This window comes from Eurytemora carolleeae, unplaced genomic scaffold (genome assembly GCF_000591075.1).
Source record: "Eurytemora carolleeae unplaced genomic scaffold, Eaff_2.0 scaffold1546, whole genome shotgun sequence".
In the NCBI taxonomy this organism is placed as follows: domain Eukaryota; kingdom Metazoa; phylum Arthropoda; class Copepoda; order Calanoida; family Temoridae; genus Eurytemora; species Eurytemora carolleeae.
Genome location: NW_019402184.1, coordinates 8,033 through 23,780, shown reverse-complemented (window position 1 = coordinate 23,780; position 15,748 = coordinate 8,033). Strand labels below are relative to the sequence as shown.

Sequence of the window (15,748 nt, the reverse complement as noted above, 5' to 3'; positions counted from 1 at the left end):
AATTCAGTTTGTGTGTCTGACAAAATTATCAATAATAGTGAAAATTTTAGAATAAAGAGCTTTTTTTACAGTAAAATAAGTGCAATTTTATGTGTTCTTTAGTTTCTGTTTTTACACTTTTTTATTTAATCTTGGTAAACATGTCAACTAACGTGAGACAATTTCGTTTTTCTTGTTATATTTGACACTTGTGACGTTGTGTATAATTGGTTCATTTCTCTGTTGCCACCTATTGTACTTGATACTCTATTTGGATTTATTTATAAAATATAACTTCTTAGGTTTCAGCTCCTTTCTCAAATATAAAATTCGTAATTTTGTTGCTCTAAAATCTGGAAATTTTAAAGTTTCAAATTTTTCTAATTTCTAAAAGTGCAAAAACGTACAATTATGCTTTACAATCCTGTGCATGAACATAGATTTTGTACATGCTGGCCTAGCTTGTACACAACTTGCACGTACTGTACATACTTGCATGTACGTTTCTAAGGTAACACATTATGACAAGGGGTAACAACTTACTAGTTACACTTTACAGTTACAACGATTTTTTAACGATTAAACATTTTTAAAGAAATAATCAGGGGCAGGGGTAGAAGGATTACAAGTTCTTAAAGAGAAAAAGAGATTCAGGGGCATAGTGGAGAGGGGTGGTACCCCTGTGCACCCCCTAGACATTCACCCCTGGGCCCCCCCCCCCTAGAGCCAGAGGCAGGCTCTAATTAATTAAACTTAAATAAATATTCAGATTTTTTCTTTTCTTATCAATTGACATTTGACAATGTCATAATTTGTTCATTTTATTTCTCAAATTCTTTTTTGTACCTTAATCTTATTTACAATATTTTTTTCGCGGGGTTTCATTTAAATTCCATTTCAGTCTCTCAGTGGGGAGCGGGAGGTGTGCAGTGCAACCTGGCCAGGATGCACATGCACTCCGACATCCTGAACCAGGTTTAGAGTGAGGAAATAGTAAATATATTTGTTGCAAACAAACCAAGACTTTCAATTATTTTTTGTTAATTATAAGGCCATATAATTTGAATGGAATGCGCGCCAAATTTTGCTTCTCTAGGCTTAACCTCCACTATGCCGTTGAATGCATTAAAGATTTCAAGTATAACAAATAGAAATGAAAAAACCTTATTGCTGAAATAGATGCAAAGCTCAAACAGATATTTTTATGCTTGAAATTAACTAAAACACGTGTCCTTGCACCTATTTTTACAATCACAGCGTGCGAAATCGTAATTCACCGAATGTCGTCTTACATCTTCAAAAAGATCAAAAAGATCAAAACCAAATAAAAATTTCCCGGATTTTAGTGGATCTTGGATTTTTTCAGATCTATTTGCTCTCCTTGCTGTTATCTGGTTTGCTAGAGATGAGTTCAAGATTATGAGAAGATATTTCCTCCTGAACCCTGCACACCCTGTGATGGTTCTCCCAATCTTTGTGTTGACAGAACGCTCCGCAATACTTGGCAACCTTGCATCCAGAGCAGGTCTCTGAAGCAGATCTACCACAGTTCCAGCAGATCTAGATATATATATGATAATGAATAATGAACTAGCTCGGGAACCCAGCTTTGTCTTGAATCAATGGTTTCTTTTTAAGAGTCAATCTTTTCAACTAAGAGCTTTTAAATCTAACTAAGAACATTTCCGTGGTTCTACAGAGTTTCCCACTCAAAATTTGAGGCAAATCGGTCATGGGGTTCATGAGTTATGATCAGACATTCAAACAAACAAACAGAGATTACTACTTTATATATATATATATATGTGAGTATGTATATATGCTGGCACAGCTGCCAAACGGCTGGTCTGGACCAAAATGGCCGATCATTATTGAGGGAATCCTGGGGGTGAAATGTAGGTTAAAAAATTTTAATTTAAAAAAAAATTTACGGGCAACGCTGGGCAATTCAGCTTAAAGTTGTTCTTATTTAAGGTCGTCATTACAGTATCATCTTTTATGGGTAACCTTTTAGATATTATACATTAAAGACATATAAAAACTGTAAATATATTTCTAATTTGCGTATATGTGTAATAAACACCTACTCCATAACAATTTCTAAAGACGTATCTATCCAGGTACTGTCCATCCGATATCAAACTCAACCAGGACTGAATCCCAGGCTTAAAATGCCACACAAGGACACAAGCGTAACTATCAGTGTCAATGCGAACACTAGTAATCAATTGATCAATGTCTCCACCAGAACACAATCAACACGGCTACAATCCTGTGACTAATCAACGCCACTACAAAGGGTGCATCTGGTTAGCTATCGATGTCAATACAGACACTAGCAATCAAATAGATCAATGCCAATTATCAAGGCACGATCTCAATTAGAAAGCAGAGTCTCAATCAACTGAGGTTTTTTTCGTAGTTCATTTTAGAAATGGGTTATTAACAACATAATTACAAGCTATGAGCTGTTATATCTATAACGTAGTCAACAATCATAATATGGGTATGACGGAGTTATAAATATATATCTTATATGGGATGGGTTAATCCTAATACAGAGTTTGCGTAATTCCTAAATGAACAAGATACGACGTAAATTACAATAGGCCTCAATTTTTGCTACATATGTATATCTAAAGGTTATACAGACAGGTAGTTGTACGGAAAAATAGATCTACAAAGCTGATATAATGCATAAAGAAAGAAACATACATAATACAAACAGATATGTAGACATACAGTCGGATATGACAAATATCATAGTGTGAAAGCTAAAAATTTCTTGTATTAATTTTGACTTGAACCCATATAAGTTTTATCATTGTCTAAAATTGGTTCGGCCGCGAAGCACACTGAATTTATGGGTTTAAAATTTCATGCAAGAAATTCAAACATTTTTATTCTTATCAAACATGAAAGGAATTGAGTTTTTGCCACAAACTCAAATTTTCTAATCCTTATATCTTGGCAACCTAATGGTGGAAACCCTTGATATTTAAAACTTAGGCTATTTGATCTAACAGAATTCATAGTTTGAAATATCTAACGTCTACGAAATTGGATTGCATAGATATAGGTATTAGAATATCAGAGTTTATGACAAAGACTCAATTCCTTTTTTTTAATTGAACCTATTCCCTTATTCCATACATTATACTAGTATAGCAAATATTTCATTAAAATTGTTTATTTTTAACACTTGCATTACACAGTTGGTTTGAACAAGTGGAAATGAAAACAGACATTTTATACATAATAGCTGGCCTAACTATAGTTACAATTCTGTATACAATCAGAAATGTGCATCATTCAAACTAATTTTTTTAAATCTATAATATGCTGTACAAGAAGTTGAAATGCTTATCCTAGTAAAAACTAAATTAAAGTTTGTTTTTATTACGTTTTTAAAAGTTTTTATACCCTTGGTAGAAAATGCAGAAGTAAACAAGTTTCAAGCCAAAACAATCTACGTTATCCTTCACATTATTGATCAGATAAAGGTTTCAAGGGTATCATTGAGAATATGACATGCCATTATATGAATGGAAATTCATGTGAAATTACTACAACATTCCCTTTAAAAAAGCAAAATTTTTAATGTTAAAAATAAACCCCAAAAACGGTGCACATCTTTACACTTCATTTTATATACAGGTGCTTAAATGTAAACCTTTAAACTTTATATTTAGAAACTTTTTTAAATGTCAGTTGATTGTCATCATAAATAATTTTCTAGTATAAATAAAAAATATTTAAAATATTGATGGGAAGTAAAGCTTCGTAAATTGGATTTAATCTTAATTTAATATCATTCTCGTGTAATAAATATAGTAATAACCCCCTTATCTTTGAAAACTGAACCTACAAATATATATATTTCGTTAAAGTCACCTGACCATATTATCGGTCAGCTTAATCTTTATCTGTTCCTTTACACCTAAATATAAATATTTAGATCTTTATATAAAAGAGATTACGAACGATATGTTCCCCCCCCCCATCCAAAGCTGACCTCTTTCATCTCAACACAATGAAGAATTTCGTTTCATGCAGTGTACATACTATTTACATCCTATAAACTAAATCAGAGGTATCAGAGTTATCACTTATCAGCGTTATCAGAGTTATTAGAATTATCAGAGTTATCAGAGTTATTGGAGTTATCAGATTTATTAGATTTATCTAAGCTATCATAGTTATTAGAGTTATCAGAGTTATCAGCGTTATCAGAGTTATCAGAGTTATTAGATTTATCAAAGTTATCATAGTTATTCAAGTTATCAGAGTTATTACAGTTATCAGAGTTATTGGAGTTATCAGAGTTATTAAAATTATCAGAGTTATCAGAGTTATCAGAGTTATCAAAATTATCAGAGTTATCAGAGTTATCAGAGTTATCAGAGTTATCCCAGTTATCAGAGTTATTGGAGTTATCAGAGTTTTCAGAGTTGTCAGAGTTATCAGAGTTTTCAGAGCTATACGAGTTGTCAGTGTAATAAGAGTTATTAGAGTTGTCAGAGTTGTCAGAGTTATTCGAGTTATTAGAGTTATAACAGTTATCACAGTTGTCAGTGTTATGAGAGTTATCAGAGTTAACAAAGTTGTCAGTGTTTTAAGAGTTATCAGAGTTATTAGAGTTATCAGAGTTATTAGGGTTATCAGAGTTATTAGGGTTATCAGAGTTATCAGAGTTATCNGGGGTTAATTTAGAAAGCACGTAAATTATTTTACCTGTAGATTTTCTCCATCCTCATAGAACTTACCGATTCGAAAATACATAATGTTAGAAATATAAAAATACGTAAGATATTCCTAACAAAGCGTTATTAAGATATTACAACTACTTTAAAGCTAAAACTTTTGTGTTAAAGGGAGTGACCGGCTATGTAATTAGTTTTTTTTTAATTATTAAATAACGACAACGAAAAATAAAGTAAAAATTATACAGTAATCTAATTAGATGGTTAGGAACATATTTCTCGAAAGAAATTTGCCAATAAATCAATGCTGAAATCGATTATTTCGTTTTCATTATTATATTGAATTTCTTATTTTCTTTGAATTTATTCGCATATTTCTTCAAATTCTTCAAATGTCTTCTCTTCATATTAATTCTAGAAGATCTGCAGAAAATCTTTGTGAATAATGAGAAACCGGAATAATGTGATAATAGAAACTAATAATTGAGCAAGATTACTTACTTTCGATGATAAGATTAATTTTTATTTTCTCAACATGTGTCTATACATGACGTCTGTAGTTAATTGCAGAACTTTTTTACATTTTATGTCGTCGTTATTTAATAATTTAAATAAACTAATTCCGAAAACGTACCACCCCCAAAGTAGGAGTTTTGAACGTCGAATTTGCGCTCAAACTCAGGATTTTCAGATCTTTAAAAGTTAAATATGTCTCAAATAAATCCAAAAGAAGTTTTCCACAACACTGCATACTCAGTTCAACTACCTTTCATTGCCGGTCACTCCCTTTAAACAACTACGAAATTATATCTATAATCCCTAACCTGAAACCTTAGTTTCAAACAACTAGACTCTGCAAATAAAAAAGTATCTCCTGTAAACTTCAACATGTAATCACATGTAATATAATGTAAAAACATAATCTATATAAATATTTAGATCTTTATATAAAAGAGATTACGAACGATATGTTTAGGTCTGTTCTGACACCTGCTTCCATAGACATTTTACTTGAATACTATTTGCACCCTCTCTACTTTTCTCCGTCTAATCTCTTGAAATCTCAAGAGGACATTTTACTTGAATACTATTTACNATATATATATATATATACATATATAGATATAGATAATCTTTACAGTAAACTTTTTAGTTTTTGCAGGTATAAGCTGTTTAAATATTTGCAAGTAATGCATGATTTATTTTTATTCATTTACATATTTTGCAAATCATCGAATGCATCGAAAGATTTTTAGAATTAGCCAAGATTATTGAAATAATATTGTAAATGTAATGTAATGTAAATAATATAATATGCTTATCGCTTAATTGTAAGGAAAAAATATATAGAAATTAGCTTGGGAACCCAGCTTTGCCTGAAACTTAAACTTTCGCTATAAATGTCAACCCGCTCAACTTAGAATTTTCAAACCAAATTAGGAATATTCCCGTGAATTTACCGAGTCCCGAATCAAAATTTGAGACTAATCTGTCGAGGGGTTCCTGAGTTATGATCAAACATACAAACAGAGATTACAACTTAATATATTTATACAAAGAAGTAACCTCTGCTGGATCGTACCTTATGACTCCCTTGACCGATTTGCCTCAAATTTGTATTGGGAATATCAGTAGAACCACTGTTCTTGGTCTGGTTTAAAAGTTCAAGGCTGAGTGGGTTGACTTTGGAAAAATTCCAATCACAGCTGGGTTCCCAAGCTATTATATAGAAGCTAGTATATATGAACATAGCATTACCCTGAGCTAGCAAAGAATCAATGTTTTTTTTAAATTTCAACATCTTTTTTTGTGATTCTTTGCAACATGTTTATTTAACATTGAACCCTGTTTAAAGTTTAAATACTGCCGATTATCAAATTAAGATAAAAACTAGATTATCAAATGTTTTTTGCAGCTGATTTAAATGTGTTACACATGATATTGCGAACTTTTACAAGTCTGCAGAGATCTGATTTGATAATCAAGATCAATTTAACCATGTTAACATTTTTTGTAAATAGATGCAAAATGTACATAAAATACATTCTTGTAAGGGATAGTGCACGAAATTGAATATTATCAAAAAGTGTCCTTAGAAAACTATATTATGTAGATTTCTTTATGGTTTTTCTCTCTCTGAAAATTGATAATTTCGCTCCGTGGATTTTTGAAAACAATTCGAGGATTTGTTTGTACAGCTAAGATGAACAAAAAAAATGTCCAGCGTTTGGAATTTTAAAAGTTGCATTGCAAAGAGATAGGAGCTTAAAGGATAGGAGCTTAAAGAGATAGGAGCTTAAAGAGATAGGAGCTTAAAGAGATAGGAGCTTAAAGAGATAGGAGCTTAAAGAGATAGGAGCTTAAAGAGATAGGAGCTTTAAGAGATAGAAGCTTAAAGAGATTAGAAACTTTAAGAAAATGAACAGGCTGTTAATGTTCGTTTTTATCTGATAACTGAAATAAATTAAGCTCTGATAAAATGTTCGTATTTATTTGATAACTGAAATAAATTAAGCCCTGATAAAATGTTCGTTTTTATCTAAAAACTGAAATAAATTAAGCCCTGAAAAAATGTTCGTTTGTATCTGATAACTGAAATAAATTAAGCCCTAATAAAATGTTCGTATTTATCTGATAACTGAAATAAATTAAGCCCTGAAAAAATGTTCGTTTGTATCTGATAACTGAAATAAATTAAGCCCTAATAAAATGTTCGTATTTATCTGATAACTGAAATAAATTAAGCCCTGAAAAAATGTTCGTTTGTATCTGATAACTGAAATAAATTAAGCCCTGATAAAATGTTCGTTTTTATCTAAAAACTGAAATAAATTAAGCCCTGAAAAAATGTTCGTTTTTATCTAAAAACTGAAATAAATTAAGCCCTAATAAAATGTTCGTATTTATCTGATAACTGAAATAAATTAAGCCCTGACAAAAAATGAACAGTTCTTTCCGTTCTTTCATGGTCTTCGCCACAAACTAGAATTTTCTCATGTCTATATCTTTGCAATCTGATCGTGTAGACCTTTGATATTTCAAACTTACATTATTTGATCTTCCAGAATTCATAGTTTGAACTATCTAAGGTCTATGTCATTAAGTTGCAATGATATAGGGATTAAAAAACCAGAGTTTGTGGCAGAAACTTAATTCCTTTCTGTTATTTTTCGAAGATTTCCATTCGTTAATTGTTTGCCTATCCCTTACTAATCCTATATAGATATTGACATTACCTCTGCTGTATCTCCTTGACTAGTTGACACCCGGAGTAATCCTTCCTTCTCCTTCCCTGGTTTCCGGAGCAACATTGCCTCGTGGCGGGCACGTGCTATCTCACACAGAGCGTTCTGTTTTACTTCGTTAACAGCTCGAACCGCTGATGCTTGAACTTCTTCAATGATATCCTCGGTTGACCTAAGGGTGGCTGCTGTGGTTTGTCGTTGTTGTAGGATGCTGATTGCTCGCTGGGTTTTCTCAACCATCCCAAGAATACAATTCAACATCTGCAAATCATATTTTAAACTTTAAGCGTAATTTCAAGTGATCTTCCATGCAAGATGGCAATAGCCGAATCAGAACCGTATCCTTAAAAGCTTTGTCTGAACAAGTATGAATTAGATATTGCAATGTTTATAATTTTGCAAACGGATTGTTTTCAATTGTAGTCTCTCTACAAAAGTGATTTGCGCATTTCTACTGCAGGAAAACAAGGAATTATCAGAGCTAAAACTGTTCAAAATAGAAAAAAGACAAAATCTTGAATTTAACTCGATTTAACTCTAATCCAGAAGTCGAGTTTAACACAGGGTTGACAAGTTTGTTGTAAGGATTGTTTTTGTTTGGACCTCAGTAATTATTTGAATTCAAGATTCTAATTTTCCTTTTAATATAAAAAGTTGGTTCAATTATCTGAAAAAAAATAAAAATAAAATAAAAACTTACAACTTGAACATTTTTCCACTCGTCGTCATTGCACTGGTTTTCAGGTTTAGAATTGGTGGTGCTACCCTCTCCGCTGCCTGAACTAGGACACCCTGGAACTATGGCCAGCTTCCCAGGGAACTGACTCCATTTGTGCGGAAGTCCGTCTTTCCGTTGAAATGCGCCATTTTGAAATAATGGCGGACTGATCAGACTACCACCAGGCTTTGTACGTTTATTGGCCGATTCGCTGTCGCTAGTCGAAGAGGTTCGACGCTTCCGGTCCTGATGGGACTCGACAGCCTCGCTATGAAAGATATCGCTGGGCTCCGAGATCCCATGATCCGGAGGAGGAGGTTGGAGGATAGAATTCTCGTGCTGACGAAGATATTCAACAACACTCTTGCAACTTCCACCACTCAGACTAAAATGGAGATAATTACGTCATTTATTAGTAAACAGTTATAAGTGTAGAGACAGACCGGCAGGTAGATAATCAACAGCCATGGATTGTAATTAAGATTGATAAAGAGAACACCACATTAAACTATGAGACTTCAGAGACCAAAGTTTGGACAATATTTTGACATATTCCGTACAGTCCTCTTTGAATTCTCATGATGTAACTTGTTCATTCTTTGCCAAATCATTTAGTTTTACCATTAGAAAAAAGGTTTAAAACAGAAAACTAAATTTAGCTTACATTTGGTTATATTCAAATGTCATTAAAGTTTCATCTTTTGTTTGCACAACATTTGCGGACCAGTTTCACCGTTGTTTAATAGTTGCAAAGGTTACTTTTAGCACATAAATCTCTCTATGAAGGGGATGATTAATTTGGTGTACTGTCCCGTTTTTCCGTCCCTTGTCTACATGTATACTGTACAACATGGTCTAGCTGCATAGAAGTTGGTACAGTACTTCAAATGAACCTACCTTGCAATCTCCCTCTGAAGGAAGGATATATTGGTGTGTAGGAAGGGGAGACAGTATACCTTGCAATCTCCCTCTGAAGGAAGGATATATTGGTGTGTATGAAGGGGGAGAACCTACATAGCAATCTCCCTCTGAAGGAATGATATATTGGTGTGAAGGAAGGGGGAGAACCTATCTTGCAGTCTCCCTTTGGAGGAAGGATATATTGGTGTGTAGGAAGGGGAGAACGTATACCTTGCAATCTCCCTCTGAAGGAAGGATATATTTGTGTGAAGGAAGGGGGAGAACCTACCTTGCAATCTCCCTCTGAAGGAAGGATATATTGGTGTGTAGGAAGGGGAGAATGTATACCTTGCAATCTCCCTCTGAAGGAATGATATATTGGTGTGTAGGAAGGGGAGAACGTAGGGTCGGACAGGGAAGTTGGTTACATCCTGGAGCTGAAGATGGAACTCAGAGACAGATACAACTCCAGCCTAAATACACAGAGATAGAACTAAGTACGGATAACTCAACTAATTCACTACAAAAACTCAAATTTTAAAATGCAAACATTGTAGACCGCATTTTTGAAGTCTTATGCGATTTAAAACTTAGTTATTTATATTTTCCATATCTTTCGTAAATAAATTTTGAAGAATTTAAAATTTAAAATTTTTAAATTCTAAATCCTACTTTAGCGAGATTTCATAACCCCCATGTCTGCCCGTATCCCCCCCAAGCCCGCAGGGTTTAAACACACGCCCACATCTTCTAGTAATTTATTCCATTCTAACAATTCAGAAACAAACTGGTTTCATTTTTACAAGAAAAGAAAAGAAGAAAACTTAAAGCTCTAACCATGTTAAAGTTAAACCATGGAAAGGGTGTAGTAAAATAAAATGATGAATAAAAGGCCAAAATCTTTGAGAAGAGTAGAAAGAGAAGGACGAAATGGAATATTAAAGAGACTGTTGACGAAATGGAATATTAAAGAGACTGTTTATGAAATGGAAAATTAAAGAGACTGTTGACGAAATGGAATATTAAAGAGACTGTTGACGAAATGGATATTAAAGAGACTGTTGACGAAATGGAATATTAAAGAGACTGTTGGCGAAATAGAATATTAAAGAGACTGTTGACGAAATAGAATATAAAAGAGAGTGTTGACGGAATTTCAAGCGACCGTTTATTTAATGATAAAGATATCCTTTTTTTCTATTAAAAGTTGACAATTATAAATGACGGTTTCTCTGTCAGAATGACAGAATTAACCTCAGTTCGAAGATAATAAAAAGATATCTTCCTTTAAATGTCTGCAACTATCTCATTAAAATTTAAATCATATTAAAAAATAAAATAAAAACTTACGACGAGGTTGAAGACCATCTCCCTGACCTTCTCCCCGACCTGGGCCGAGATATCCGTCCCGAACTTGATGAGGGTGCCCAGGAACCTCTTCAGCTTAAACACGGTTCTCTGGGAGCCAAACAACTCAGAGGGACCGGGCGGGCTCAAGCTCATTGTACTAAACACAAAAAAAAATATAAAAAAATATAATCAAAAAATCAGATTTTTTGGGTTTTGTACATTTTTTTGACTTTTGGGGGCGGGTATCACAAGTTAACAACACCACGATTCCGAAGCAACAAGAGATATGCGAGATATTTGAATTATAAAAATTTAAATAAATATATGCAAAAATCTGTGTAATTGTTTTAAGTTTGACGCGTACAAGTATTTTCAAGATTTGAATCTGCTAATTATAATCTATATATCTGATAGATATCTAGACTATTATAAATATAGATAAAGAGATATAGAGATAAATGTAAGAGATATATTTATTGAAACACTTGTGGTTGAAGGTAACATTCCATTTCCAAAAAGGGGTATTCCCAACTCACCAGGAGGTACCCTTTTATCCCCAGGTCATGATAACAACATTAGGCGTATAATCTAGTTTTTTTCTCTGAAAATTGTTAGTTTTCAACCGTGGTTTCCTTGAACAAGTGTCCGTTGTGAATCAGATGTGCCCATACTGTCTACAGCATCATAACAAAATCACAAAATAGTAATACCTGTCCACTAGAGAGGGTGTAAACCCTATCCCAGCCAGGGACCTCAGGGGCGTGGCAGTTGGAGAAACTCTTTGTGTGGGCGGGAAACTAGAGAGTCGAGAGTTTTCATGTCTTCTTGACTCTGGGTATAATTTTCCATCGGGGAGGTCGTCATCCGCCTCTTTCTTAATACTCACCTTATCCATAGAAATCTGGAAAAAAAAAAAAAAGTTAAATATCGTCTTTCATTTGTTGCACATTTTGTTCTCTGTATTCATTGAATTCAAGAAAATAAAGAACTTGCTTCACCATCTAAAATATCACATTTTTTATGAGTTTTTGTAAAACTCGGACACAGTTTTATATCAATTTTTCGAGACACAATGACATCATATAACTAATTTGGTTCGCGATAAACTCATAAAAGTTTTAGGCTTCAGCCTTTACCGTTTACCCCTTTTCATCTTACTTTAACAGTCCATTAAAGAAATATTGAAAATACAACCTGCTCGAAAGAAGTTTATAAAAATGACCTCCTTAGAATAAATATCTAAAGAATAAACATAACCTCTTGGAAATAAATAAAGCAGACGACCACCTTAAAATAAATTTATAAAATGACCTCCTTTGAAATAAAAAAGACGACCTACATGAAAGAACTGAAGTTAAAACTTTTAGTTTTTGTGATTGAGAATCTCGGGATCAAGCATTGCTCTCCATTTGATGCAATTCTACGGATTAATTTAATTCTACGGATTTTTTTAATTCTACGGATTAATTTAATTCTACGGATTAATTTAATTCTACGGATTAATTTAATTCTACGGATTTAATTCTACGGGGATTAATTTAATTCTACGGATTAATTTAATTCTACGGATTAATTTAATTCTACGGATTAATTTAATTCTACGGATTAATTTAATTAACCTCTTCAATATACAGTGATAGTTATACCCTGCACCAGAAGCATTTTTAATTCAAGGATTAAGTATTTATCTTCAAATTCAAAAGTGTCCACATTGGATATCGAGATCAAAGATTAAAGATAAACAATATCTACACAAAGTTCCTATCTCTAAATAAAGAAGAAAAATTAAACAAACTTTGCTTGTGGTAGAGACATTACTGTAAAAAAATTGATAAAATTACATAATTTTTTGAGGACAAAACTTTGAATGACCTCTGACAACTGAATGAGAAGACCAACTGCAAAAAAAAGCATTATTGAAAACATGTTACAAGGATGCAGGTGTTTAAACATCTGTAAATATAATCGAGTCCTTTTCTTTAAATATTTACTATTTATTCTTTCATTTTAACAAAGGAGAATGGAGAATGAAAAATGAAGAATGAAGAATGAAGAATTAAGAATGAAGAATGAAGAATGAAGAATGAAGAATGAAGAATGAAGAATGAAGAATGAAGAATGAAGAATGAAGAATGAAGAATGAAGAATTAAGAATAAAGAATGAAGAATGAAGAATGAAGGATGAAGAATGAAGAATGAAGAATGAAGAATGAAGAATGAAGAATGAAGAATGAAGAAGAATGTATGTATAACTATATAAAAGTGTACAATATGAGGGACCCATACATTTCTCTGATGGGGGTTCTCTCTTTCTCTCTCTCAAACACTCTCTGAACACAAATACTGGATATGCAACAAAAAAACTTTTTCTCCGGTTTAGCAAATATAAGATATGTCCAACGATACACTTCATAAATATTAATTCATTTTCTAATTTTGCATTTAGGTCTCAACAGTTTAACTTTAGAAGACTGTTAAAGGGACTGTCAAGGAAAAATGAATGTGGGTATAGGCTGAAAGCTAATCCCTTTAGCTCTTGATCGTGACCCATGAAAGTTTTATCTGATGTTCCTGTCTCAAGAAATTGATATAAAACTGTGTTAAAATTACACGAAAGTTCATATATGTAAGATTTAGAAAATCTTAAACTTAAATCACGGGACCAGAACTATCACCAATGGCAGAGCAGTATACTGATCATGTGTCTCCGCCTGTATCACGTGACCACTGTACTGTCACTAATGCACTGCCATTGGTGGAACTTCTGGTTAAGTAATACGGAAGTATAAAAAATATTATGAATTAAATCTATTAAAAATAGAAATAACAAATATAAGATTAGAATTGGAGTAAAGCTAAGTTACAATTAGCTTTCTCTGGGATATCATAGTTTTCAGATTGGTTGCATATTTGCTGAATTTGATCTATTTAAACCCTCTACTCTAGACGGAAGGTTTGTCAGATCAAGAACCACTGAGATATCCATGTTTTTTCTTTTCAAATTAATAATTTTTAATTGCGGGTTCTACTTTAGAAACCATGAAAGATGTTGTCGGATTTGAACACTTTTCAATGTTTGTTCTTGAATTTGAAAACTATTTGATGAAGGTCATTTTTTATCAAATATCTTAGACCTTAGTGCTAAGATTACCCATTTTTTAAATTTAAAACGTTAATTGGAAAAAATGAACTAATTAATCATAAAAAATTGTTTTATGTAAAGAGTTGAAAACATATGTTTAAATAATATAAAACATAAACAGGAACAAAGTTAAAATTACGATATTATATTTTTAAGGGAATCTTGATAAATGAGTAGTGCAATTATTTGTCAATTCGAAGTTAATTTTAACAATTTTTTCAAGTTTTTAAAGGGACTGTAAGCGAAATTTCAAGTGAACCTCCATGCAAAGATGGCAATACCCGATTTACAACAGTAGAAAGCTTTGTCTGATCAAGTATAATTTAGATATCAGTGTTTTTGTTTCTTTAAACTGTTTATTTTTATTTTGCGGTTTCTCTGCGAAAATTACTTGCGCATTTCTTGCTTATAAGAAGCGATGGAGAAATAAACACTTTTTGAGTAAATAAAACGACGGTATTTTCCATATTTTTGATCAGATTAAAGTTTCAAGGGTTCAATAGTACCATTGTAAATCGGGTATTGGCATCATTGCATGGAGGGTCACTTGAAATTTCGCTTACAGTCTCTAAGGAAGCCATATTAGAAATCCCCATGCATATATATTTGTTTAAAATTGGTGTACCTCCCAGTGTCCCACCCCCTAAAATTTCTGTAAAATTTCAAGAAAAATTATGTTTAAAATATATTATAAGAAAATAATGCAAACATGTGAAAAGTGAAAATGCATCACTGGAAATGAATGCAATTGTATTTTGATGCATTGTCACCATATTATTTAATACTTTTAATTATAAACAGATGTATAAATATTAAACAGTTAACTTAGCATGACATGTATGTATGGCTCTATTACATAATAATAAACTTTATATACAGGGGGTAAAAAATCAATGCAACAAAATTTAATTCCTTAGGAAAAAAATTTGTACTTACATCCCACCCTCAGTTTTTTGCATTGTTTAAAATTTCGCATCTGTTACCATATTTACACTTTTCATGATGCTCATAATACGTGTGATATAATTAACACATGGCAAGCAAAACATATGCATGAAAAAGCATCAACCATGTGTAACAAATATATGTGGCATATGCATGCACGACATTTCTTGTCATACAATGAAATTCAATTTTCTGAAAAATGCACGAAAACTTTTCTCACAGTGTTAAGTTGGGACAATTTTTACAATTTGCTTTGCATATTGCATAAAGCTATTGTATTAACTTTTCTCTAATAAATTGAGAATATTTTTTTCATTAGCAATTAACAAGCCCGAAATTTGCATCTAATTTCACTTTTACATAACAAATAATAATTCAGAGAATTGCTGAAAATTCTCACCTTGTTTATTTTAGACAAGACAAGAACAAGAGCACTGTACAGTGTACTGCAAGTCGTCCGATCTCTAGAACGTCTAACACTTACTAACTGTCTGTTCCTAACTAAAGTTTTATGATGAAGTAAAAAAACTTGGCACGGCACGACTAATCGACAATACGGAGAATTATTTTGGCGCGGAACGAGCAAGACTACAGGACGGACTGGTGGATATAATTTGTACTGGATCGGCCGAATTCTACTCTCAACTTNAATAATAATAATAATAATAATAATAATAATAATAATAATAATAATAATAATAATATAATAATGACAACATCATTCTAAAAGTGTGGCACAAACAAATGATATATTTTAAACATACCA

General features: G+C 32.4%; 1 protein-coding gene across 1 annotated transcript; it reads right to left on the bottom strand.

The window, feature by feature from the left end:
* Positions 1 to 793: 793 nt before the first annotated feature.
* LOC111718198 (protein CBFA2T3) lies at positions 794 to 15,461 on the bottom strand. Its single transcript, XM_023493727.1, has 7 exons — positions 15,383 to 15,461; positions 11,606 to 11,796; positions 10,896 to 11,052; positions 9,894 to 10,018; positions 8,628 to 9,030; positions 7,919 to 8,188; positions 794 to 1,539 (listed from the first exon to the last, which is right to left on the bottom strand). The coding sequence occupies exons 2-7, from the start codon at positions 11,788 to 11,790 to the stop codon at positions 1,348 to 1,350; spliced, it is 1,332 nt and encodes a 443-aa protein (XP_023349495.1). The 5' UTR covers positions 11,791 to 11,796; positions 15,383 to 15,461; the 3' UTR covers positions 794 to 1,347.
* Positions 15,462 to 15,748: the final 287 nt, after the last annotated feature.

Bases quoted from the DNA above. Each gene is read 5' to 3' on its own strand.
- LOC111718198 (XM_023493727.1), bottom strand. From the start codon at position 11,790: ATGGATAAGGTGAGTATTAAGAAAGAGGCGGATGACGACCTCCCCGAT. The intron at 11,053-11,605 runs GTATTACTATTT...TTTTGTGTTTAG, and splicing joins ACACCCTCTCTAGTGGACAG to TACAATGAGCTTGAGCCCGC. The intron at 1,540-7,918 runs GTAATGTCAATA...ATATATATCTAG, and splicing joins GTCAAGGAGATACAGCAGAG to ATCTGCTGGAACTGTGGTAG.